This window comes from Serinus canaria, chromosome 25, assembly GCF_022539315.1.
Source record: "Serinus canaria isolate serCan28SL12 chromosome 25, serCan2020, whole genome shotgun sequence".
Lineage (NCBI taxonomy): Eukaryota > Metazoa > Chordata > Aves > Passeriformes > Fringillidae > Serinus > Serinus canaria.
The window spans coordinates 4,972,197-4,996,626 of record NC_066338.1 but is presented as its reverse complement, the minus strand read 5'-3'; the positions used below and the strand labels follow the sequence as shown (position 1 = coordinate 4,996,626).

At 51.6% G+C, this 24,430-nt stretch overlaps 2 protein-coding genes across 2 annotated transcripts in view; one reads left to right on the top strand and one right to left on the bottom strand.

The window, feature by feature from the left end:
- The window catches only part of LOC115485198 (uncharacterized), a 2,106,330-nt gene that overhangs the window by 1,471,853 nt on the left and 610,047 nt on the right, over positions 1–24,430 (bottom strand).
- On the top strand, positions 18,389–19,312 carry LOC127060574 (olfactory receptor 14A16-like). The gene has a single exon (XM_050984239.1). It carries the CDS (start codon positions 18,389–18,391, stop codon positions 19,310–19,312), a length of 924 nt encoding a protein of 307 aa, XP_050840196.1.

The following is a 24,430-nucleotide window of genomic DNA, read 5'->3' as shown; positions in this document are numbered from 1 at the left end:
CACACCCAGGCCAATGCTCAGCACAAAAAAACCCTGCGAGCAGCCCCAGGGTGGCCGTGGGCAGGCTGGGGGCAAACAGCATGGCTGGGGCTCTGCAAGGGCCCTGGGGGAGATGGGAAGGAGCAGCAGAGCAGGGGCTGATCCATCCCCAGTGCTCTGGACAGCCCAGGGCAGCGTCCCAGAGCGTCCTCATGGAGCTGCCAGCAACATCCCCCCTCTGCAGCCCTGGCCTCTCCCCCAGCTCACACAGGTGCCCCATCCTTGCAGGCACAGACACGGCAGCACTGGCTCAGCAGCCCCTGTTTGCATTGCACAGAGCAGGGGGAGACCCCCATGCTGTTGGTGTGGGGACATGAACCTGAGGGAGCACAAATGCCATCAGCCCCTGGGGCCAGCAAGGAATGGGAAACACCAGGGAATCCACTCAGCTTTGTCCTGGCCTCTGCACTCAGCCAGAAAGTTTGTTCCCATCAGCTGGGAGTTTCCTGTCCCACTGCAGACGCTGTTGCTCAGAGCCAGGGCTGCCTGGCAGCCACCCCCAAACTGCCCTGAGCATTTTCCTGGCTTCATCTTTGCTTTCTCTTTGCTAGTACAAATTCTTCGTCTTGCCCATGCCTGTTCCCTCCCTGCCAACAGCCCATCCCTGTTTGCCCTTTCCTCTCTGGCCCCACTCCCCATTGCAGTTCCTGCCTTGGCACCCTGGGAACGTCCCTTGGGGAGCAGGATCATCCGAGAAGTGCTGCAGGAATTGTCTGCAGGCTCCTGCAGTGCCTCCTGCTGCTCCATTGCCAGAGGCACCACAGGCCAGAGGGGCACATCTGGGCTGCTGTGTCTGGCTCTGGGGCTCCCTGTTCTGGGCAATGAGGAGGAGCTGCAGAGGCTCTGCAGGACTGACAGGATGGGCTTTGGGGCTGGCAGGAGAAGCTGAGGGACCTGTGCTGCTGGAGCTTCTGAAGGGGAGGCCCAAAGCTCATCGTGCAACTGCTCCAAGGGTGGTTTCAGAGAATCACAGAATCAGCAGGGTTGGAAAAGACCTTGGAGATCATTAAGTTCAACCTGTGCCCTGACATTGCCTTGTCTCCCCTGGGCCTCCTCTTCTCCAGGATAAACAACCCCAACTCCCTCAGCGCCTCTTCACAAGACTTGTGTTTCAGACCCCTCACCAGCCTTGTTGCCCTTCTCTGGATACACTCCAGCCCCTCCATGTCCTTCTTAAATTGGGGGCCCAGAAATGGACACAGCACTCGAGGTGCTGCCCAACCAGTGCCCAGCACAGGGGAAGAATCACTGCCCTGCTCCTGCTGACCACACCATTCCTGATCCAGGCCAGGAGCCTTTGGCCTTCTTGGCCACCTGGGCACACTGCTGGCTCATGTCCAGCCTGCTGTCCATCAGTCCCTGCAGGTCCCTTTCTGCCTGGCTGCTCTCCAGCCACTCTGTCCCCAGCCTGTAGTGCTGCAGGGGTGCAGGGGTTGTTGTGGCCAAAGTGCAGGACCTGGCACATGGACTTGTTGGATTTGGGCCCTGGATCCAGCCTGTCCAGGTTGCTGTGCAGACCCCACCTACCCTCCAGCATATCAACACTCCCAGCCAAGTTGGTGTTACCGCAGTTCCATGAGTCCCCAGAATGTCCCAGTGTTCTCCATGATTCCATGAGGCCTACCAGTGTCACAATGTTCCTTTGGTTCCATGGGACCCCTTGATGTCACAAAGTCTTTTGGATCCTTGGGCCCTGCAGTGTCACAATGGCCCTTTGTCCCCCAATGCCCCGCAGTGTCCCAATGGATCCTTGGTTCCATGAGGTCTGGCAGTGCAGCAATGCTCTCCTTGGTTCCACAGTGTCACAATGGCCTCTTGGTCCCAAGGGCCACCACGGTTTCAAACATGTTTCTTTCATTCCATGAGTCCCTGAGGAGCAGCACTGGCCCCTTGGTTCCATGGGGCCCTGCAGTGTCACAATGGCCCCATCATGACACCAGGTCCTGCTCTGTCACAATTCTCTGCATGGTTCCACAAGGCCCTGCAGGGTCACAGTGGCCTCTTGGTTCCATGAGGCCTCAGAGTGCCACAAGGAATTCCTTGGTGCTGCAGTGTCACAATGGAGCCCTGGTGACACAAGATCCTGCAGTGTCACTAGGGACCCTTGGTTCCATGGGGCACCACAGTGTCACAATTGTTCCCTCAGTTCCCAGAGTCCCTGCAATGGAGCAATGGCCCCTTGATTCCATTGTCCCCAGGCTCTCCCAAGGGTCTCCTTGGTTCTGCAGGGGCACAATGGCCCCTTGGTTCCACAAGGCCCTGCAGGGTCACAGTGGCCTTTGTGGTTCCACCAGGACCCAGACTGTCACCATGGACTCCTTGCTTCCATTCAGCCCCACAGTGCCACCATGGCCCCTTGGCTCTGTGCTGCTCTGTCATACACAGTGTCACCATGGTCCTCTCAGTGCCACCAGGCCCTGCAGTGTCACAATGGCCCCTTGCTTCCCCAGGGCCCTGCAGTGTCACAATCATCAGAGAATCAGCCAGGCTGGAAAAGACCTTGGAGAGCATCAAGTCCAACCTGGGACCCAACATCACCTTGTCACCCATGCCATGGCACTGAGTGCCACATCCAGTCTTTCCTTAAACACTCCCCGGGGTGGTGACTCACCCACCTCCCTGGGCAGCCCATTCCAATGCCCAATCACCCTTTGTGTGGAGAATATTTCTAAATGTCCAGCTTAAACATACCCTGGTGCAGCTGAACCTGTGTCCTCTTGTCCTTCACTGCTCCCAGGGAGAAGAGTCTGACTGTCCCTGGCTGCACCCTCCTGTCAGGGAGTTGTAGAGAGTGATGAGGTCTCCCCTGAGCCTCCTCTTCTCCAGGACAAACAACCCCAGCTCCCTCAGCCCCTCCTCACAGGACTTGTGTTCCAGACCACTTCACCAGCCTTGTTGCCCTTCTCTGGACACGCTCCAGCCCCTCCATGTCTCTCCCAAATTGGGGGGCCCAGAACTGGACACAGCACTGGAGGTGCTGCCCAACCAGTGCTGAGCACGGGGGAAGAATCACTTCCCTGCTCCTGCTGACCACAGCATTCCTGATCCCAGCCAGTGCCAGGGGTTGGATGAAGGAAATGGTGGGGAGGGGGTAGGGACAGAGTATGATTGATGGTCACCCATGAAGGGTCTTGATTTTCATATCTATTCAGACTGCATTAGAAGGTTCTGGGGGTCAATATCAACTGGACATTGCTGATATAAATCTACAAAGGGAAAAAAACAAGGACAAAACAATTTTATCTGCAATGTTTTCAATAGAGTAGATTCACTTTGAACACACTTCTGAAATCTGTTTAATTAACCAGAGAAGACCAAAAAACTTAAATAATCCCAAGGGACTTTTCTTGTTCAGGTGTTTTGAACTAATGTTTATGAGCCTTTGTCATGGAATTCCTGAACTGAGGAGCTCAAGAAAGAAGAGGCCTCTGGAGGAGTAAAATTCATCAGCAACCTCCAAGTGGCTGAGGATCCATCCCCATCAGAGCAGCAATGAACAGAAATGGGCACAGCTTTGTGGCTGCCCCAGCTCTGGGATGGGCCCTGGGCCTGGAGCAGGAGCAGCTCTGGAGGGCCCCAAGGCCGGGGCTCTTGTGCTGCCCTGGGCAGGTGGGATGGCAGCAGGGGCTGCAGAGCTCTCAGCACCTCAGCCAGAGGGGAGCAGGCACAGACAGGGAATTGCTGAGCATGGCCTGTGCTGGCCAGGGCTGACTGTGCCAAAGGTAGAGCTCAGCTGCCCTTGGGGGCTGCAGGAACAGTCCAGAGCCCAAAGAGCCTCCATGGCTGTGCTGGAGACCAAGGCTGCAGGAGGGAAATGCAGGGCTGCTGTGGGATGGGGAGGGCATTGAATTCCAGCTCACACCTCAGCTCTCTGATGATCCTGGCACCATGCTGGGCTCTGTTCCAGAATGGAGCAGAGCAGATGTTGATGGGACAGGAGCCCTGTGGGGCTGTCAGGGACCTGCAGCTTGCAAGGTGCTCTGCTCTCCCTCAGGTGCTCTGGGAGAGATCCAATCCCAGCTGGGCACCTCAGGGCACAAGTGGCACTGCCTGTTCATGGGCACACAGCTGATGTCTGCCTGGAAAGGGGCAAAGGCGTTAATGCCTGTTACTTTCATAATATACAAATGAATCTTTATTATCTGGGTCACTTGAGTACTCTTAAGCAATAGTAGAGTTTTCCAATCAGGAACAGGTATTTCCTCAAAGTGTACTGATGGCAGGAGAAGAAATACAAATCTTCCAATCTTCTTGTGTCACCAGTATTCAGTCTGTTATTTAATTTCTCTTTTCCATCAGGTGTTCCAAGCTCTCCTGTTGAAATGGCCATGTCTAAGGACATCTCTTCTTCACTAGGCCCGCTGGAACTTCATTATTATTTCCAGATTTCCTCCTCCAGATGCTCTGTGGTCATTCGAGGACCTCTCAGCTGACTGGTTTCTTGCTTTCAACAAGGAGTTGCCCAGTTTTCTGAAGGTAAATAAATATGTCAATAATCATCATCTTAACTGTTTTTATATCTATCACCCAATTACCTTTTCTAATGTCTTAGTCTAGAACTGTTCCTGCACAGAAATCCCTTGGTGGACATGTCAGATGCTGCAGGGACATCCCAGAGAGCTGAGGGAAGAGCTGTGATGGTTATTGAACTGTTCCAGTGTTCAACTTGTGTTTGTTGGCAAGAAACCTTTCTGTGCCTCTGAGTGTCACCAGTCCCTGAGCCCAAAGGACACAAACCTGATGAGTTGTGGTTCCCACTGCAGGGGCTGCACTTGGACCTTGGCTCTGCACTGGAGAGCTCTTCATCCCCTTTCTCTCTTTTCCTCCCTCTGGGCATGGAGGGAGTTCCTGACTTCAGCCTGTGACTGGTGTGTGCAAAGAGCAAATGTGGGATGAACCGGGGCAGCGAGGGTTAGGGGGGATCTTGGGATCTGTGCTGGGCTCAGAAGGTGTTTTCCATTGCTCTGGGGCTGTCTGCTGTGCAAAGGGGATGTAATATCCAGCAGAGGAATGACTTTTGCATTTGATGGAGCTGTGCCTTCCCTTGGCTTTGTTGGCTGACAAGAAATGAACATCCCTCTGTGTCTCAGGCAGCTCCTTCTCCAAGGAGAGCAGGTGGGAGTTGGAGCCAAGGAGCTGAAAGCTGCAGGTGCAGCCTGGGCTGGAGGGAGCTCAGATTTGCACAAGGCTGCTCTGAGTGCCAGGGCTTGGATGGGGGAAATGGTGGGGTGGGGGTAGGGACAGAGTCTGACTGATTGTCAGCCATGAAGGGTCTTGATTTTCATCACTGTTCAAACTGCATGAGGAGGTTCTTGGATTTAATGGCAATTGGAGATTGTGCATAGCAATTTATTAACAGGGAAAGAAAAAACTAAACAGTACATTAAAAATTTTCTCACTGTCTTTTTAACTAGAACATATACAGTTTGAATACACTTCTGAAATCTGTTTAACCACAGAGGATCTGAAAATTGAAGTCAAATTATTCCCAAAGGCTTGGCTTGTTAAGGAGTTCTGAATGTTAATGAGCCCTGGGAGACTGAATTCCTGCACTGAAGAGCTGAAGGCTGAACAAGGCTCTGGAGCAGTGAAATTCAGCAGCAGCCCCCAAGGTGCTGAGGATGTCAGAAGCCCCCACTGAGGCCATCCCTGCCCAGAGCCCGTGGGGGAATGGGCAGACAAGGAGAGCGTCCCTGGGGCTGGGGCAGCACAACTCAGAGGCACCAGGGGCTCCAGCTGGGAAATGGAGTGTGGAATGGGGCTGGGAAAGCCCTGCCTGGGCTGGGCCAAGCAGGACAGACAAGCCCTGACTCCCATCACCCAAAACAATTCTCTCTAGAGGAGCCATTTAAAAGGAATTAAAATTGTTTGTGTCCTCTTAGTTTGACTCCCTGGAGAAATACCACCAAGAGATTCTGAGGAGCTCAGAAAAACCAATCAGCCTTTACTGGGAACTTTAGAAAATCAGAGAAACTTTGGGAAAAGGTTTATTGTGACATTGTAGTGGTTTTGGTTTAGTAATTTTAGTGTTTTCTAATCTTGAGATTTCTTAATGTATTAGTGAGTGTGGTGGTTTTTAGTGTTGGGTAATTATTTATGTATTTATTTTGTTGTGAGATAGGATTAGGAGAAGGGTAAAGAAGGCTTACCCATTTTAAAAGGGTATAAGGAAAATTTTATCAAAAGTAGCTTAAAGAAGAAAAGGTAGTAAGAACTGAAATAAACTCTTTAGAACACTTTTTTTTTATTTACAGTTTTTTCTTTTTACTGACAATATAAGAAACAAAACTAAAATATGCTGGTTACTTTACTATATGTAGAATAGGCTCTTTTTAGATTACTTTGAGAGAGATATTTTTCCTGTCAAGGTTATGGAGATTTTTTTACAAGAGGAAAAAATATTTTTTTTGTTCTTCTTAATTTTGTCATGGATAACAGTTTTCTGGGGAGCTTTGTTATTGTGAACTTGTTTTTATTGCTACAAGCTTTTTTACAGCTTGTTGATTAGCCATGTTGACTAAGGGGGTATTGTTTTAAGGTGAGTTATTTAAAGGTAAAAGTTTTTATTATTTACTTATAAAATTATTTTTAACTCTGGGAACAAAGATCCTTTATGTGAGTGCTGGATTGCTTTTTTTTACCCCACTGTTTAAACTATTTATGAAATTAGAGGTTTTTTAACATTTGTTTCTTTTAGCATGGATATTTTTGTTTGATATTAATTTGAATTTTTTATAGTTTTATGTGTTATAACAAAATTTTTTTTTCATTTAGAGTTTATAAGAGGATTTTAATTTTAAGATTAAGATTTTTTTCTTCTTTTTTATTTGGGATTTAATTTCTTCTTTACTGACTTTGATGGCTTTATGTTTGTTTTTTATTATGCTTGTAAGTTGTTTCTCTTTTATTTAATGGAGGATTGAGGTATTGAAAGGGTTAACACCTGAACTGCCAGTAAGTTGTGCTGGAAGTTGTGGTTGGGATGTGTTAGGATTGGTTTTAGGGCTTTTTTGTGTTTAATTTTACTTGTAAGGTCATTTTGTATGGATTGAAGGTTGTAGGAGTTTTTAGTTTGAGTTGTGCTGGGGGAAGGGGGGACTTGATGGTAAGATTTTAATAGCTGTGGTTGGCTTCATTCTTGTTGTGGTTTTGTAGCCTCTTTTGTTTTCCTGTTTGGGAGTTGTTGGGGTTTGGTTTGGTCAGAATGGGGCCAATGGGGGGGCACCTGGGGAGGGGGAAGGGGCTCAGCCCACGGCAGGGCTGCTTGGCTTGGTTTGGTTTGGTTTGGTTTGGTTTGGTTTGGTTTGGTTTGGTTTGGTTTGGTTTGGTTTGGTTTGGTTTGGTTTGGTTTGGTTTGGTTTGGTTTGGTTTGGTTTGGTTTGGTTGAGATGGGGGCCGGGGCCAGGGCCTGCTGCTTCTTTGTTGACTGGGAAAGAAAGAGGAGGTTCCTGGGTTTTTTAATCTTTTAACATTTGTGTTTCACAGAGGCGAGTTCAGTATCTCAGTGGTTTAACAGGATGTCAGTAACACAAAAAGTTTTCTATTACTTTTGAAAATTCTTCTCATGTCAAACTACGACAGACATTCAATCAACAAAAAACACTTCTCAAAGCATTGACTTGGCCCATTCAGCTTCACAAACTCTGAGCCTGTTCAATGTAATGTTAATCAAAATTTGCAAGAGCACAGAAACAGAAGAGGAAGACACAGAAAGAAAGACAAAAAAGATGCAGAGGAGCACACACACAGCTACCAACTCCTGGATTCCAGCACTGCTCAGATGGAAATTCCAAGATGATGCAGGGTCAAGCTGTGTGCTTGCCTTGTGGTCAGCCTTCAATAGCCCTTGGTCTTCCTGGGCCCTTCCCCCAGGTGGGACTTGGGCTCATTTGGTCCCTCAGGAGCTGGGCTGGGGCTCCAGAGGTGGCTGTGGAGCATTGCCTGTGCTGTGCCAGGGACTGGCAGACACTGCTGGGCTGGGATGGAGGCTCTGGAGGGGGATTTGAGTTCCAGGGCAGGGCAGGGCTGGGGTTCCAGGGCAGGGCAGGGCTGGATCTGCCCCTTCCTCCCCAACACATGAAATGCTTCAAGCCAAGAATCTCCTCCAGTCTGTCACAGTAGGCAATGTTGGTGGTGAAATCCCAATTCCAGCCATGGGCACCTAGACAAGAAGGACAATCCTTTTCCACATGAAGGAAAGCACAGAGCCCCAGGGTTTGGAAGGCAGGTGAGAGCCTCACTAGTCCAAGGCCAGCCTGTCAGTAATGGCAGATTTTGTCTGGGAGCAGTCTTTGGATTTAGGGAAATCTGAAGGTGGAACCTCAATCTCGGCCATGGGTACCCGGAGAAGGACAGTTCTTTTCTATAGAAAGGAAAGCATGGAGCCTTCCCCAGGGTTTTAGGGACAGATGAGAGCTGACCCTCGTGAAACCATTGCCAGCCAGACTTGTCCTGGCAATTTTCCTATGGGAACAATCCCTGGACATAAGAAAATTTGGCTATGAAACCCCAATTCTGTCCATGGATGTTGGAGGAGGAGGAGGAGAGATCTTTTCCTTAGGAAGGAAAGCCCAGAGCTCCATCGTTTGAATATCAGATGAGAAGAGACCCTCAACATGCCAAGGCCAGCTGTCAGGCAGCCCCTGGGAGGCCAAACCAGCCAGACCTGTTCCATGTCCCCTTGGTTCCATGGGCCCCTGCTGTGTCATAATGGTTTCCATGGTTCCACAAGCCCCAAATGTCACGTCACTCCTCTCTTCCATGAGGCCCGGAATGTCACAATGGTCCTTTGGACCCTGAGGGTTTGAGAGCCACAATGGTCTCCTTTGGTTGTCCAGTGTCACAATGGACCACTGATGACAGGAGGCCATGCAATGTCACCCTGGAACTTTGGTTCCATGCAGCCCTGCAGTGTCACAAAGGCCTCTTGGTTTCACGAGGCCCCACAGTATCACAATGTCCCTCTTGGTTCTGTGGGGACCTCCAGGGTCACAATGGTCTCACTGGTGCCATGAGGCCTCACAGTGTCACAATGCTTTGCCTATTCCATGGGCCCTGGTAGTGTCAAAATGGTCTCCTTGGTGCCATGGTGCCCCACAGTGTCACAAAGGTCCCTTGGTTGCATGGGGCTGTGAAGTGTCACAATGGTTTCTCCCATCAGGTTCCCTTAGGCCTTGCAATGTCACAATGGACCTTTGGCACCATTGTGAGACAATGGGGTCTTGCAGTGTCACAATGGCCCCTTGGTTCCAGGACACCCCAAAGTGTCATAATGGTCTCCACGGTTCCATGAGGCCCTGCAGTGTCACAATGAACCCTTGGTTGATGGGGTCCCACAGTATCACAATGATCCCTACATTCCATGGAGCGACACAGTGTCAGTGCAGTCCCCTTGGTTCCATGAGGCCCAGCAATGTCACAGTGCTCTCCATGATTCCAAGGGACCCCTCAGTGTCACACTGGTCCCTTGGTCTCACAGGGCCCCACAGTGTCAAAATGGTCCCTTGGTGTCACAGGGCCCCACAGTGTCACACTGGTCCCTTGGTCTCACAGGGCCCCACAGTGTCACACTGCTCCCTTGGTTCCATGGCCCTGTGCTGCTGCATTCCCCCCTCTCCTTCTCAGCCTGCCCTGCCAGCTCAGAAATGCTCTTTGGGCCTGGGCCTTGGCCAGCAGCCCCTGGGCTCAGCTCCTCTCAGCTCACCACAAACACTGTCTGCTCCAGGCACTGCTGCTGCCCAAACAGCTCCTGCTTTCTCTGCCAGCAGCCCTGGGAACTGGTTTTGTTCCCTCCGTGGCACAACATCCCTGTTCTCCCAGTGCCAAAGAAAGCTGCTGGTGCCAAGTGTGGCCAGGATGAACCATGGCTGGGACTGCAGCCCCTCTCATGGGGCCCTGCACACAGCGCTCCAAAAGGAGCCCTTGGAGCTCTCCTGGGCCAGCGACTCCCTCTGGGTGGGGCCTCTCCCAGCCGGGAACTCTCCCGTTTGCTGCACTCGGGGATCCTGAACAACCACAGAGCCTGGGCTGATCCCCCCACTGCTCCAGGCTCAGCCCTTGGCCTGCTGGGGAGATGCCAAAGCATCCACAGGGAGCATTCCCTGCCCTCAGGGGAATTTCTCCCAGGTGCCTTGCACTGACTCTGTGTGTCTGTGTGCACACAGGAGTGCCTGTGCTGGGGAAATGGGGCAGAAATGCTGCTCTCTGAGGGGTTTGAGTGCCTTGCATAGCTGAGTCAGCCAGGCCTGCAAGAAATGTTCAGTCATAAAGGTATGAGCTAAGTTAAATGCTTCTGAGAGTTGTTCTTTTGCTAAGTTGTTACTTATTATGTAAGTTATTAGGTCAGTTAAACACTGTTAGGCGTTACTCCTCTGTTAAATTGCTAAGTCATAGCTTTTATGTTTGGTTAAATACTGTTAGTTGCTGGTTTTGGCTAAATTGTGACATTTAAAATTAAGGTATAAATTAAGTCCTGTTATGTTTGAGCTCTTTTAATATTCTATCTCTTTATTCTTTTTATCCTTGCCCTCACTGTCCTTGAGTCACACACACAGAAGGACAGTTCTCAGTCCATTTCTGGTCTGATTGCCTGGATTCTGTTTGGTTTTGTTGTTGCTTTGTGTCTCTGGCATGCCTGAAGTGTCCAGTTGGAGCAGAGTCACTCTTGCCAAGGAAGTTTATGGTGCTGTCCCTTAATATTAAATCTGGTTTTAGCTGTTCCCTTGCTGGGGATTTTTTCAGTGCTCTCAAGTCCTTTTTCGAACAGGATGAAGGAGCCCTGGCCCAGGCTCTGGCCCTGGGGGACACGGGGACCCTGCCAGGGGGTCCCTGTCCCCCTGTCCCACCCCCATGGCCCCGGCCCCCCGTCCCCATGTCAGGCTCTGGGGTCGATCTCATGGAACATCCTCTGGGGGAGGCTGCGGCACCGGGGGTGGGGGGACCCGGGGGGACAGGGGACCCTGCTGGGCACGAGCAGGGTTGGACTGCTCTGGGGGGAACTGTGAGGGGGGACAGGGCAGAGTAACCTCCCCAGTGACCTCACACAGGCCCTGTGATCTCAAAGAGAACCCTTGAGATGTCACAGCCCACTTGGAGATGTCACACAGCACCCTTGTGATGTCACAAAGCCAGCTCTGGGATGTCACCCTGCAATGTCATGCAGCTGCACTAAGATGTCACAGAAGATTCTGTGATATCAGAAAACCACCATGGGATGTCACAGTCTCTTCTGTGATGTCACAGCCTGCTCTATGATGTTGCACAGCCACCCAGTGATGTCACAACCCATTCTCTGATGTCACACAGCCACCCTCTATGATGGCAGGGTTTGCTCTATGGCCTCACACCCTACTCAGTGATGTCACAGACAGCTGTGTGATATCACAGCCCCCTCAGTGATGTCACCAAACCCTCTCTGTGATGTCATACTTCCACTCTGTAATGCCACAGCACATACTTTGACCTCACAGCCTGCTCTGTAATGTCATACAGTGCCCTCAATGATGGTGTAGCTTCTCAATGACATCACAGAACAAAAGTTGTGAGGTCATAGCCCAGTCTGTGATCTCACACAGCCCACTCTGTGCTGTCACTCAGCCCCTTGCTGACATCACAGCTGCTCTGTGCCTCTATGACACAGCCACAGAGGTGCTGCTGTGACACAGCCCCCTCTGGGACATCCCACAGCCCCTGCCAGTGCTGAGCCCCTGGGAGCTCTGTCTGTGCCCTGCTGGTGTCCCTGAGGTGCCCTGGCAGTGCCCCAGCCCTGCTGGGCTGTGCACAGGAGCTGCTCCTGCCCAGAGCTGTCTCTCTGCAGCGCTGCCCTTGCCAGGAGCTGCCTCTGGGCCAGGAGCCCGGCCCAGCTCAGCAGCACAGACACAGCACAAGGACTTGAATGACCCTCTGGGGCTTTGGTGCTCTTTGCATCAGACTCAGTCCCTCAGAGAGTGCTCAAAGAACTTCTCAAGAACTCAAAATCAGATTCAAACTCTCTTTAAATTTAATTGGGTCCCACTCATGGACACAACTCACATAAAAGTGTCCCCAGGTTCCAGGTAGAGCAGAACACTGGAGGCAGTGATGACAGGTGGGGACAAGAAGGGCAAAGGTGTCTCTGGTGCTGAGCACACCTGGATGTGTTTCAGGAATGCAAAGGGCCAAGGCCTGAGCCCCAGTCCCTGCCAAGGCAGATCCTGTCCCTCCCTCAGTGCTCAGGGCTCTTCCCAGGATGGGCACTGGGATGTGGGGATGGGCAATGCCAAGGGCAGGACCATGGGGCGGCCCCTGCCAGGCTGCCGAGCAGGGACAAGGAGGCAATGAGGCCCCAGGGCTGCCAGGGTCACTTGTCCCCTCCTTGTGGCCTCAGGCCCAGGGCCAGCAGCCATGGCCAAAGTGCTGCCCAAGTTGGCTCTGTCAGGGCCCTGCAGCTGCTGCCCATCCCTGTGCCCTGTGCAGCCCAGGCTGTCCTACGGTGTCCCTGCCCTGGCCTCTGTCCCTGCAGGCTGTGCTCATCCCCCGGCTGCCCCAGCTGGCTGGCCCCTTCCTTTGCTGACAGCTCTGCCTCCTGCCTGCCTCTGCCTGCCCACACAAAGCCTTGGGCTGCTCCAGGCTCCTTCTGGGGACGTGCTGCACCCTAGCCCTGCCCTGGCAGGGAAATTCCTTTCTCTTTGCTCCCAGTCTGGGCCTCCCCAGCTGCCCTTGGTATTAATTTTATCTGTCTCTGGCTGATTTCTACCACGTCAAAAGGATCCACCATCTCTGAAACCACCCTTCAATCCCTCCCAGGGCTCTCCTCTGCTGTCCTCAGTCTCCACCCCACTGAGCCCAGTGTTCCTGTGTCCCTGTACAGCGGTTAAGTGCCTGAGGCCAAGAGCACCTGGACAAGAGGGACAGTTCTTTTCTACAGGAAAGAAACCACAGAACCCCAGGGTTTGAAGGCAGATGAGAAGCAGTCACCAGAGGCCAAGGCAAGCCAGACCTGTCTGTTCTTGCAGCTTTTGTCTGAAGGCATCCCTTGGATATTTGGGGAGTTTTGGAGGTGGAATTTCATTTCAGCCATGGATGCCTGGACAGGAATGACAGTTCTCCATAGGAATGAAAGGGTGGAGCTCCAAGGAGGCCAAGGCCAGCCAGACCTGTTGTCAGGGAGAAATCCTTGGACAGACAGAATGTGGGAGGGCAAACCCCACTTTTGTCTCTGGGCATCTGGACAAGAAGGACAGTTCTTTTCCATAGGAAAGAAAGTACGGGGCCCCAGAGTTTCAAAGGCAGATGAGAGCTGGCCCTCAGGAAGCCAAGGGAACCTGTACAGTCCTGGCACAGTTTTTGTCTGGGAGCTATCCTTGGATATAAGGAATTTCAGAGGCTGATTCTCAGTTTTGGCCATGGATGCCTTGACTTTAAAGATGTTTTTTTCCATTGGAAGAAAATCACAGGCCCCAAATGTTTTGAAGGCAGATGAGAGGTGGTCTCCAGGAGGCCAAGGCCAGCACAGAGTGGGTTGTGTGAGGTCACAGATTGGGCTATGATGTCACAGAGCTTGTTGTGTGAGGTCATGGAGCAGCTCCACAATCATAGAGGGGATTCTGTGACATAACAGAGTAGGCTGTGACACCATGGCATAGCTGTATGATATCATAGAGCAGGCTGTAAGATCAAAGTTTGTGAGTGGCAGTATGACATCACAGAGAGGGTTTTGTGACATCACTGAAGGAGTTGTGGCATCACAGATCTGGCTGTGATATCATAGAGTAAGGTATAAGGCCATAGGGCAGAATCTGCCATCATAGAGGGTGGCTCTGTGACATCAGAAGTGGGTTGTGACATCAGCAAGTGGCAGTGTATCATCATAGAGCAGGTTGTGACATCACAGAAAAGTGACATCCCATGGTGACTTTGTGACATCACAGAGGGTTCTCTGACATCACAGGGCAGCTGTACCACATAATAGGGTGACACCTCAGAGTTGACTCTGTGACATCACAGGGGCTCTGTGACATAACAGGGAGGCTGTGTAACATCACAGGGGCTGTGTGACATCACAGGGGCTGTTTGATGTCACTGGGGAGGTCACTCTGCCCCAGCCCCCCTCACAGTTCCCCCCAGAGCAGTCCAACCCTGCTCGTGCACAGTAGGGTCCCCTGTCCCCCCGGGTCCCTCCGTCCCCGGTGCTGCAGCCTCCCCCAGAGGATGTTCCACGAGATCGACCCCAGAGCCTGACACGGGGACGGAGGGACAGGACACTGGGGGGGTGGGACATGGAGACAGGGACCCCCCAGCAGCATCCCTGTATTCTCCAAGGCCAGAGACTGGGCCAGGGCTCCTTCACCCTGTTCTGAAAAAGGGCTTGAGAGCGCTGAAAAAAATCCCAAGCAAGGGATCAGCAAAAAACAGATTTATTAGTAAGGGACAGCAGCACAAATTTCCTTGGCAAGAGTCACTCTGCTCCTGACTGGACACTTCAGGCACAGCAAGGAAACAAAGCAACAGCAAAACGAAACCAAATCCAGGCAATCAAACCAGAAATGATCTATGAACTGTCCCTGTGGGTGGGTGTGACTCAAGGAAAGTGACGTCAAGAATAAAAGCTTAACAGAGCTCAAACTTACCAGGACACATTTTATACCTTAACCTTTCCTGAGACCTTAAATGTAACAATTTAGCCAAAACCAGCACCTAACAGTATTTAATATAACTTATAACCTATGACTTTGCAATTTAACAGAGGAATAATGAAATAAACAGGGTAGGAGTTCTTTCTCCTTTTTAATGCCTTTATTAAAAGTGATCAGCTCAGAAAGGGGATTTTGGCAGGTCCACGGGTTCCTGCTGCCACTCCCAGCAGCGACTGGGAAGAGGATGAATGTGCAGTTCTGTCCCCTAAGGGCAGAGCCGGGAGTCCTGTCCTCGCAAGGGCAGTGGGGATATACCCCGGGTTCCGTTTGGTTTGTTGGTTCAGGAGGTCCTCGGTCCGACTGACTTTGTTTTTAATCAGGTCAAGGAGTGACCGAGGTTCTCAGTGTCTCTGCCGGCTTCAGACCTCGCCCCTGGTGTCCAAACACCACCCTGACCTATCAATTCTGCTTTGGCTCATCTCTTTTGGGGTATTTTCCAAGATGTGGTGAGGGTCTTGTCCCAATGCAGTTTGGGTTTTGAGATAAATTTGCATGTCTCCTGAGATGCAAATTCTCCTCCCTCCCCACCATCCGGGGAGCGGGATGGTGTCATCTTCGTGGTAGCAGGCAAGGGTGGTACTGGAAATGAAGAATTCTCCTCAATAGAGGGTAAACGTCCATACTCAACGATACTCAACAGGTGATTACAACATTTAACTAACAAAAGAACTCTTGGCCAGCAATCAGTTCCCAGCCTAATTTTAAACTTCTACAGCTCCTCCGCTTAAAAAAAAAAAAGGGTAACATTTTTTACTCATAGCAGCTGTGATCCCATGAGAAGTATGAACAGAGAAAAAGAAGAGTGATGAGACCCTGTGCCCTCATGGAGAGAAGAAGATCTTTGTTCTCAGAGATGAAGATGATTTCAGAAATAGATGAAGAGAACCTTTGCTGTTAAAAAGTTAATCTTTAAACTAATACCCCATAATTTGACATGGTTCATAACACAGCTATGGGGAAAACTAAAACATTTGAGTGACTTCACAATTGCAGATTTTTCCAGGTGGCTGTTATTCGTGAAAATTGGGAGTAACCAGAGAACTCTTTTCTTATGGAGAAGTCTTCATAGCATGAAAGAGAAAATGCTCTCCCTAAGTGACTTGAGGAAAGGCTATTCTAGAGGTGGTAAACTGACTGAAAATTTTAGGTTTTGTCTCTTGTCTATTTCAGGAAGAAAGAAAAGGTTATAGGGAGAAGAGTTCTGAAATTTTTTTCTCATACTTATTACTCTTTCTTTTAGTTACTATAAATAAACTATTTTATACCCTTTAAAAGTTTAGAACCTACATTTCCTTTCTCCTAATCCTATCTCACAGCAAGAAATAAGTAAGGATATTCTAGTGAGTGCACTGGTAATTAGCCACCACACTATTGATGCATTTGCTGAAAAATCTAAAATAGATGAAACAAAACCACTCAAGGAACCTTCCTGATGAACTGCATGGGACCAGGGGAAAATCAAGGGAGAGACATGGTTTGTCAGGACGTGGCTTGATCCTAATGAGCCCTGAGGTGCACTTGGAGCTGAGCCCTGGAACCTCAGGGCCTGAGACAAGATGACACAAACCCTTCCAGGAGGCAAAGTCAGAGGAAAAACTGAAAGTTTCTCAAAGCATGAATGGGTGCCACAGAGGTCCATCCCCAACACATGGGGCTTCTCATGGACTCCTTGAAGGAGAGAATTGGAGGCCAAGATGGCACAAAAATCTCTAAGAGACCCAGTGTGGAAGGGAAAATCCAAATGAACTTTAAAATCTTGAGTATCTCAAAGTATTAATGAGCCCCACTAAGTGTCAGTACAAAGCTCTCAAGGGACTCATTAAAGCAGATGATTGAAGGCCATGATTGCACAAACCTCTGACAGAGTCTGTATCAAAAGGGAAATACTAAGTACCTTAAAATAACTGAAGTACCTTGAGGCATGAATGAGCCCCAGTGAGTGTTGTTACTGACAAAGCCTCTCCAGGGACTAATTACAGCAGATAATTGGAGGCCACGATTGCACAAACCGCTCAGAGACTCCAAGGCAAAAGCCAAACCCAACATCCTTTGAAAAAAATCTGTGAGCATTGAGGGGCCCTCAGGGCCATCCCTGAGCAAGGCTCCCCAAGGATTCCTTCCAGCAGATCCTTCAGGCCACTGGGATGTGGGCTAGGGGGGGATGCTGAGGGCAGGAAAAGGGGCTGACAGTGCCCAGCCTGGCTGGGGCTGTGCCAGGAGGCCCCAGTGCCTCAGGACAAGGTGTCTCCTCCCAGCCCCTGGTGGCACAGACCCTGCTGTGGCCCAGGGCACCAAGACTTGGCTTCTCTTTGTCCCCACCTGTCAGCACTGCCTCCAGTTCTCTGCTCTGCCTGAGGCCTGGGGACACTTTCTCAGTGGTGTTCCTCAGTGGGACCCATTAAAAGTGAAATAAACTTTGGAGTTGGATTCTGACTTGGAGTTCTGCAGAGGTTTCTTCAGCTCCCTCTCAGGGACTGATGTTCAGGGCCTGAGCACAAAGCCCCAGAGGCTCATTAAAGTCCTTGTGCTCTGTCTGTGCAGCTGCTGAGCTGGGCTGGGCTGCTGGCACAGAGGCAGCTCCTGGTAAACAAGAAGAGCTTGAAAAGCACATTTCTCTTGATGAGCAGCTCTTCTCCCAGCCCAGCAGGGCTGGGGCACTGCCTGGAGCCACCCCGGGCACAGCACAGAGGCACAGAGAGCTTCAATCAGTCAGGGCTGGGAAGGGGCTGAGAAGTGCCTGGGGCACAATCCCTGCCAGCCCTTGGCACAGGAACCTCTGGCTGCAGGACAATGCAGCTGCAGCTCCTGGAGCCATCTCCTAAAGCTGGAACATCCCAATGCCTGCAGACCCTGTGAGTACATTCTCTGATTGTGTCTTGTGCAGAGCAGCCAGGGGTGCCCAGGGCTGTCCTGCAGAGCAGGGTCCTGCAGCCCAGGGCGCTGTGCTGGGGCAGGGACTGTGCTGCCTGCCAGGGACAGCTCTCAGCCAGCCCTGGCAGCTGCTCCCAGCACTGGGGAACAAGATCTGGTTGGCAGGAGACAGCTGGTAAGGCTTGGAATTGTTCTCCTTGTGTGATGAGAATAGTGCAGTGTTCAGGACTGCTCCCAGCATGGCATTTAACTTAAGAATGTTACCAAGTAGATTATACAGGGAGCAATGAGAGGCAGGGGCTGCATGAAAGGAGAATTCCTGCTTTATTAATCTACTGCTTGGGGTTAACTTGATGGCAAATTGCACATAGATATTAATCTCATTTCAGGCTGAGAAAAATAAAAAAGTTTTCTGTCAGATCTGAATAAACAGGGCAGTGACAGGAATTGGCACAGGCCCCCTCAAAGGCAGCATCAGTGTCACTTTTCCAGCCTCCTCAGGGTAACTCTGATGTTGCCATCAGAGCCTGCAGGGCCAGAGCTGCCCCTGGGCAGTGCCAGAGCGGGAGGGGTCTGCAGGGCAGAGCTGAGCCCCCAGGGCTGGGCTGGGCTCTGGCAGCACTGGCAGGGCCCAGCCCTAGGCACAGGGAAGCAGCTGCTGGCAGGGACAGCTCCAGGCAGCAGAGCCCTGGGCATGCAGTGGGGGGAAAGTGCCCCCAGGCTGTACTGGGATATTTAAAGTCCTCTCCAAACCCAACTATTCCATGATTACTGTTTTTACAGAACCCCATGCCAAGACAGCACAAATGTCCAACAGCAGCTCCATCAGCCACTTCCTCCTGCTGGCACTGGCAGACACGCGGCAGCTGCAGCTCCTGCACTTCTGCCTCTTGCTGGCCATCTCCCTGGCTGCCCTCCTGGGCAACGGCCTCATCATCAGCGCCGTAGCCTGCGGCCACCACCTGCACACGCCCATGTTCTTCTTCCTGCTCAACCTGGCCCTCACTGACCTGGGCTGCATCTGCACCACTGTCCCCAAAGCCATGCACAATTCCCTCTGGAACACCAGGACCATCTCCTACAAAGGATGTGCTGCTCAAGTCTTTCTGCTTATCTTCTTCCTTGGATCAGAGTTATATCTCCTGACCATCATGTGCTACGACCGCTACGTGTCCATCTGCAAACCCCTGCACTACGGGACCCTCCTGGGCAGCAGAGCTTGTGCCCACATGGCAGCAGCTGCCTGGGCCAGTGCCTTTCTCAATGCTCTCATGCACACGGCCAATACATTTTCCCTGCCCCTGTGCCATGGCAATGCCCTTGGCCAGTTCTTCTGTGATGTGCCTCCAATTCTCAAGCTCTCCTGCTCAAATTCCTACCTCAAGGATGTTGGGATTATTGTGTTCTCTACCTGTTTAGGACTTTGCTGTTTTGTGTTCATTGTTTTTTCCTATGTGCAGATCTTCAGGGCTGTGCTGAAGATCCCCTCTGCCCAGGGACGGCACAAAGCCTTTTCCACCTGCCTCCCTCACCTGGCCGTGGTCTCCCTGTTCCTCAGCACTGCAGTGTTTGCCTACCTGAAGCCCCCCTCCATGTCCTCCCCATCCCTGGATCTGGCTCTGTCAGTTCTGTACTTGGTGGTGCCTCCAGCCCTGAATCCTCTCATCTACAGCCTGAGGAACCAGGAGCTCAAGGCTGCGGTGTGGAGGTTGATGACTGGATGGCTTTAGGGACATTAAACTGCTGGCCAACTTCTGAAATTCATATGTAATAAAAGTCATGCTTGATACATATTGGTTTCATTTTTGAGGCTCTTTTTCTTTGTTACACTTTTTAAATATTATCCACAAAAGAATGTCATTGTTCGTGCCATCTCTCATTTTCTTTCTTTCCACCTTCCCCGTGGCCACAAACTGTCAATGAGGGGCTGTGCTCATGGTGGCTTTAAAGAAACTAAAGGATCTCCCAGCAAAGTTTTCTGCAGAGATGCCCTTTTGTTGCTTTCTCTGGAGCTGCAGCAGCAATGTTTGTGGGCAAAGCTGGGGCAGATCAGTGCTGGCACAGCAGCTGTGCCCAGAAGCAGCAGCACTTGGTGTTGCCAGTGCTGCTCCCGTGGCCCTGCCCCGCTGCCCTGGTGGCCCTGGTGTTGCTGCTGGGCCTGAGAGCTCTCGGGGCCGAGCGCAGTCCTGGGGATGGCAGTGCCAGGGCTGCAGCAGGAACAGGCCATGGGCACTGCTGGGGCAGCACTGACACCTCAGGCCAGGCCCTAGGGGCTCCAGGCTCCTTGACAAGGCTCTCTCAAGAATACACCCAGGCCAATGCTCAACACAGAAAACCCCTGTGAGCAGCCCCAGGGTGGCCGTGGGCAGGCTGGGGGCAAACAGCATGGCTGGGGCTCTGCAAGGGCCCTGGGGGAGATGGAAAGGAGCAGCAGAGCAGGGGCTGATCCATCCCCAGTGTGCTGGACAGCCCAGGGCAGCGTCCCAGAGTGTCCTCATGGAGCTGCCAACAACATCTCTGCAGCCCTGGCCTCTCCCCCAGCTCACACAGGTGCCCCATCCTTGCAGGCACAGACACGGCAGCACTGGCTCAGGAGCCCCTGTTTGCATTGCACAGAGCAGGGGGAGCACCCCCATGTTGTTGGTGTGGGGACATGAACCTGAGGGAGCACAAATGCCATCAGCCCCTGGGGCCAGCAAGGGCTGGGGAACACCAGGGAAACCACTCAGCTTTGTCCTGGCCTCTGCAGTCAGCCAGAAAGTTTGTTCCCATCAGCTGGGAGTTTCCTGTCCCTCTTCAGACGCTGTTGCTCAGAGCCAGGGCTGCCTGGCAGCCACCCCCAAACTGCCCTGAGCATTTCTTTTGCTTCATCTTTGCTTTCTTTACACTTCCTACTACAAATTTCCTGTTTTTGCCTAGCACTGTTCCCTTCCTGCAAACAGCCCATCCCTGTTTGCCCTTTCCTCTCTGGCCCGACTCTCAATTCCAGTTCCTGCCTTGGCACCCTGGGAACATCTTTTGGGGAGCAGGATCATCCTACAAGTGCTGCAGGAATTGTCTGCAGGCTCCTGCAGTTCCTCCTGCTGCTCCCTTGCCAGAGGCACCACAGGCCAGGGGGGCACATCTGGGCTGCTGTGTCTGGCTCTGGGGCTCCCTGTTCTGGGCAATGAGGAGGAGCTGCAGAGGCTCTGCAAGACTGACAGGATGGGCTTTGGGGCTGGCAGGAGAAGCTGAGATCCTGGGCTGCTGGAGCTTTTGAAGAGGAGGCACAGGGTGAAATGCTGAAATGCTCCAAGGGTGGTTTCAGAGAATCCCAGAATCAGCAATGTTGGATAAGGCCTTGGAAATCATCAAGTCCAACCTGTTCCCTGACACTGCTTTGTCCCCCCTGAGCCTCCTCTTCTCCAGGATAAACAACCCCAGCTCCCTCAGCCGCTCTGAACAGGACTTGTGTTCCAGACCCCTCCCCAGCCTTGTTGCCCATCTCTGGACACGCTCCAGCCCCTCCATGTCTTTCCTAAATTGGGGGCCCAGAACTGGACACAGCACTCGAGGTGCTGCCCAACCAGTGCCCAGCACTGGGGAAGAATCACTGCCCTGCTCCTGCTGGCCACACCATTCCTGATCCAGGCCAGGAGCCATTGGCCTTCTTGGCCACCTGGGCACACTGCTGGCTCATGTCCAGCCTGCTGTCCATCAGTCCCTGCAGGTCCCTTTCTGCCTGGGTGCTCTCCAGCCACTCTGTCCCCAGCCTGTAGTGCTGCAGGGGTTGTTGTGGCCAAAGTGCAGGACCCAGCAATTGGACTCGTTAAACCTGACCTTGTTGGATTTGGGCTGTGTATCCAGCATTTTCAGGTCCCTGTGCAGAGCCCTCCTTCTGCCCAGCAGATCCACACTCCCAGAAAACTTGCTGTCACCAAGGTTCTATGAGGCCTCCCAGTATCACAGTGTTCCTTTATTTCCTTGGCACCCCTTGGTGTCACAAAGTCCCTTGGATCCTTGGCCCCTGCAGTGTCACAATTGCGCTGTGGTTCCCCAAGGCCCTGCAGTGTCACAATGGCCCCTTGGTTCCACAAGGCCCTGCAGGGTCACAGTGGCCTCTGTGGTTCCACCAGGTCCCAGACTGTCACCATGGACTCCTTGCTTCCATTCAGCCCCACAGTGTCACCATGGCCCCTTGGCTCTGTGCTGCCATGTCATACACAGTGTCACCATGGTCCTCTTAGTGCCACCAGGCCCCCAGTGTCACAATGGCCCCTTGCTTCCCCAGGGCCCTGCGGTGTCACAATAATTTGAGAATCAGCCAGGCTGGAAAAGACTTTGGAGAGCATCAAGTCCAACCTGGGACCCAAGACCACCTTGTCACACAGACCATGTTACTGAGTGCCACATCCAGGCTTTGCTTAAACACCTCCAGGGACGGTGTCTCACCCACCTCCCTGGGCAGCCCATTCCTGTCACCTTACATTGTTCTGTCCAACCAGTGCTGAGCACAGGGGAAGAATCACTGCCCTGGTCATGCTGGCTTCACCGTTCCTGTACCAGAGGTTGGATGAGGGATATGGTGAGGTGGGGACAAAGTCTGATTAATTATCAGCCATGAAACTTCTTGATCTTGTTACCTTTTCAGACAGCATGAGAAGGTGCTGTGGGTCAATGTCAATTGGACATTGCTGATTCCAAAAAAAAAAAGAGGAAAAGAAAAGAGGACAACAGATCTCTCCGCTTTTTTTTTTTTTTTCAATATAGCAGATTCCCTTTAAACACATTTCTGAAATTTGTTGAATTAACCACAGAAGAATTGAAAATTTGAATTATAGCTTGGGGCTTTTCTTGTTCAGGTGTTTTGAACAAATGTTTATGAGCCTTTTTCAGTGAATTCCTGAAATGAAGAGCTCAAGAAAGAAGTGGCCTCTGGAGTAATAAAATTCATCAGTAATAAAATTAATTAACCTCCAAGTGGCTGAGGATCCATCCCCATCAGAGCAGCAATGAACAGGAATGGGCACAGCTTTGTGGCTGCCCCAGCTCTGGGGATGTTCCCTGAGCCTGGAGCAGTAGCAGCTCTGGAGGGCCCCAAGGCCGGGGCTCTTGTGCTGCCCTGGGCAGGTGGGATGGCAGCAGGGGCTGCAGAGCTCTCAGCACCTCAGCCAGAGGGGAGCAGGGCACCCAGGGAGCCTCCTTGTGCCTTGGCCAAGCCCCTTCCCCCATGGCTGGGGCTGAGTCCTGTGGCAGCTGCAGCTGCTGCTGTGCCCTTGCCAGGGGCTGAGGCCGTGGGGCAGTGCCCAGAGCAGCCTGGCCTGAGCAGAGCTGTGGGGCCAGAGCCGGCTGGGCTGGGCTGGGGAGAGGCCCTCGGTGCTGCCCAGAGCTCAGGGCAGCTGGGAGAGCTTGCAGGGAGCTGGGCTGGGCTCAGAGAGCCTGGCCCAGACACCATCAGTGTCCATCTCAGCCTGGCTGAGCGTGCAGGACCAAGAAGAGCAGCCCAGGGTCCGCAAGTTCTCAGTGTGGGAGCTGAGCTTGTGACTCCCTGAGCCCTCCCAAGTGCTGGGGCTGCACCTCCAGCTCCAGAGGAGATGTGGCAGATCTGGACAAATAATCCCTTCTGGATTTATTCTTGTGTTTGCTTATACAGGTGACCTGGATCCATATGTAGACAAAATGTTCTGTGTCAGATAGCACTGGGAAAGTGATAAGAATAATATTTTTTTCGTTGAAAATAATATTTCATGCATAATTCACAATGTGAAAAAGAAAAAAAACATATGATCAGAGGAGCATCTGAGTATTTCAGAGGATGAGAAATGTATGGAGGTTCCAGTAGTCAAACCTTTTCAAATACTTTCTTCAGGGCTTCCTTGAGATGTGAGGTGATCAACAGGGGCTAAGACCAGCCAGACTTGTCTCTCCTGGCAGCTTTTGTCTGGGAGAACCCTTATAGGGTTCTGCCCTTATAAGGCATACAGGGAATTTTACAGGGGGAGTAAAAACTCCAGCTGTGGGCACCTGAAACGACAGATGGTTCTTTTCTGTAGGAAGGAAAGCTTGGGGCCCCAGTTCTCCAGGGGCTGATGAGAGGCAGCCCTCAACATTCCAAGATCAGGTGGATCTGTCAGGTGGCCCCTGGGAGGCCAAGCCAGCCAGACCTGTTCCATGTTCCCTTGGTTTCATGGCGCTCTGCAGTGTCACAATGACCCCGTGCTTCCATGAGGCCCCACAGGGTCACAATGGCCCTTGGGTTCTCTGTGGCCCCAGAGTGTCACAATGGTCTCCATGATTCCATGGGGCCTTGCAATGCCACAATGCTCTCCATGGATCCACGGTGCCCCGCAGGATCACAGTGGTCCTTTGGCTCCATGAGGCCCTGAAATGCAGCAATGGCCTCTGTGGCCCCAGAGTGTCACAATGCTGCCCGTATCCAAAGCGAGTAAAACACAAAACAACAAAGTTGTTTTATGCGGTCCTTTATTAAGGGCCCTGGGGGTCTCTGCGGACTAGCGTCCCAAAATCAGAGTCCCAGCTTTTCAATAAACTTACAGGATTCTTTATACTTCTCTAAGCTTTCCTTGACTAACGGTTACATTGTATCTTTAACAGAACATTCCTTAGGGACATACATCATGTAGATGATAATTTCTTTTTCTACTGCACATTCTTTAGATAACCATGCTCTACTGAATTTTGCAACACTGGTTTTAGTTCACATATATTGTGCCAAGGGCCTACTTGGGTTACAATCCTTAGCATAACTACGTCTAATACATAATTTTGCTATTCTCATTTAAATATTAGAATAACTCACTGCAACAAGTCCCCCCTTTTGAGCATTCCTCAATCTTAGATTTGCAGGA

Excerpts from the sequence above, each read along its gene's own strand:
- LOC127060574 (XM_050984239.1), top strand. The coding sequence starts at position 18,389 with ATGTCCAACAGCAGCTCCATCAGCCACTTCCTCCTGCTGGCACTGGCA.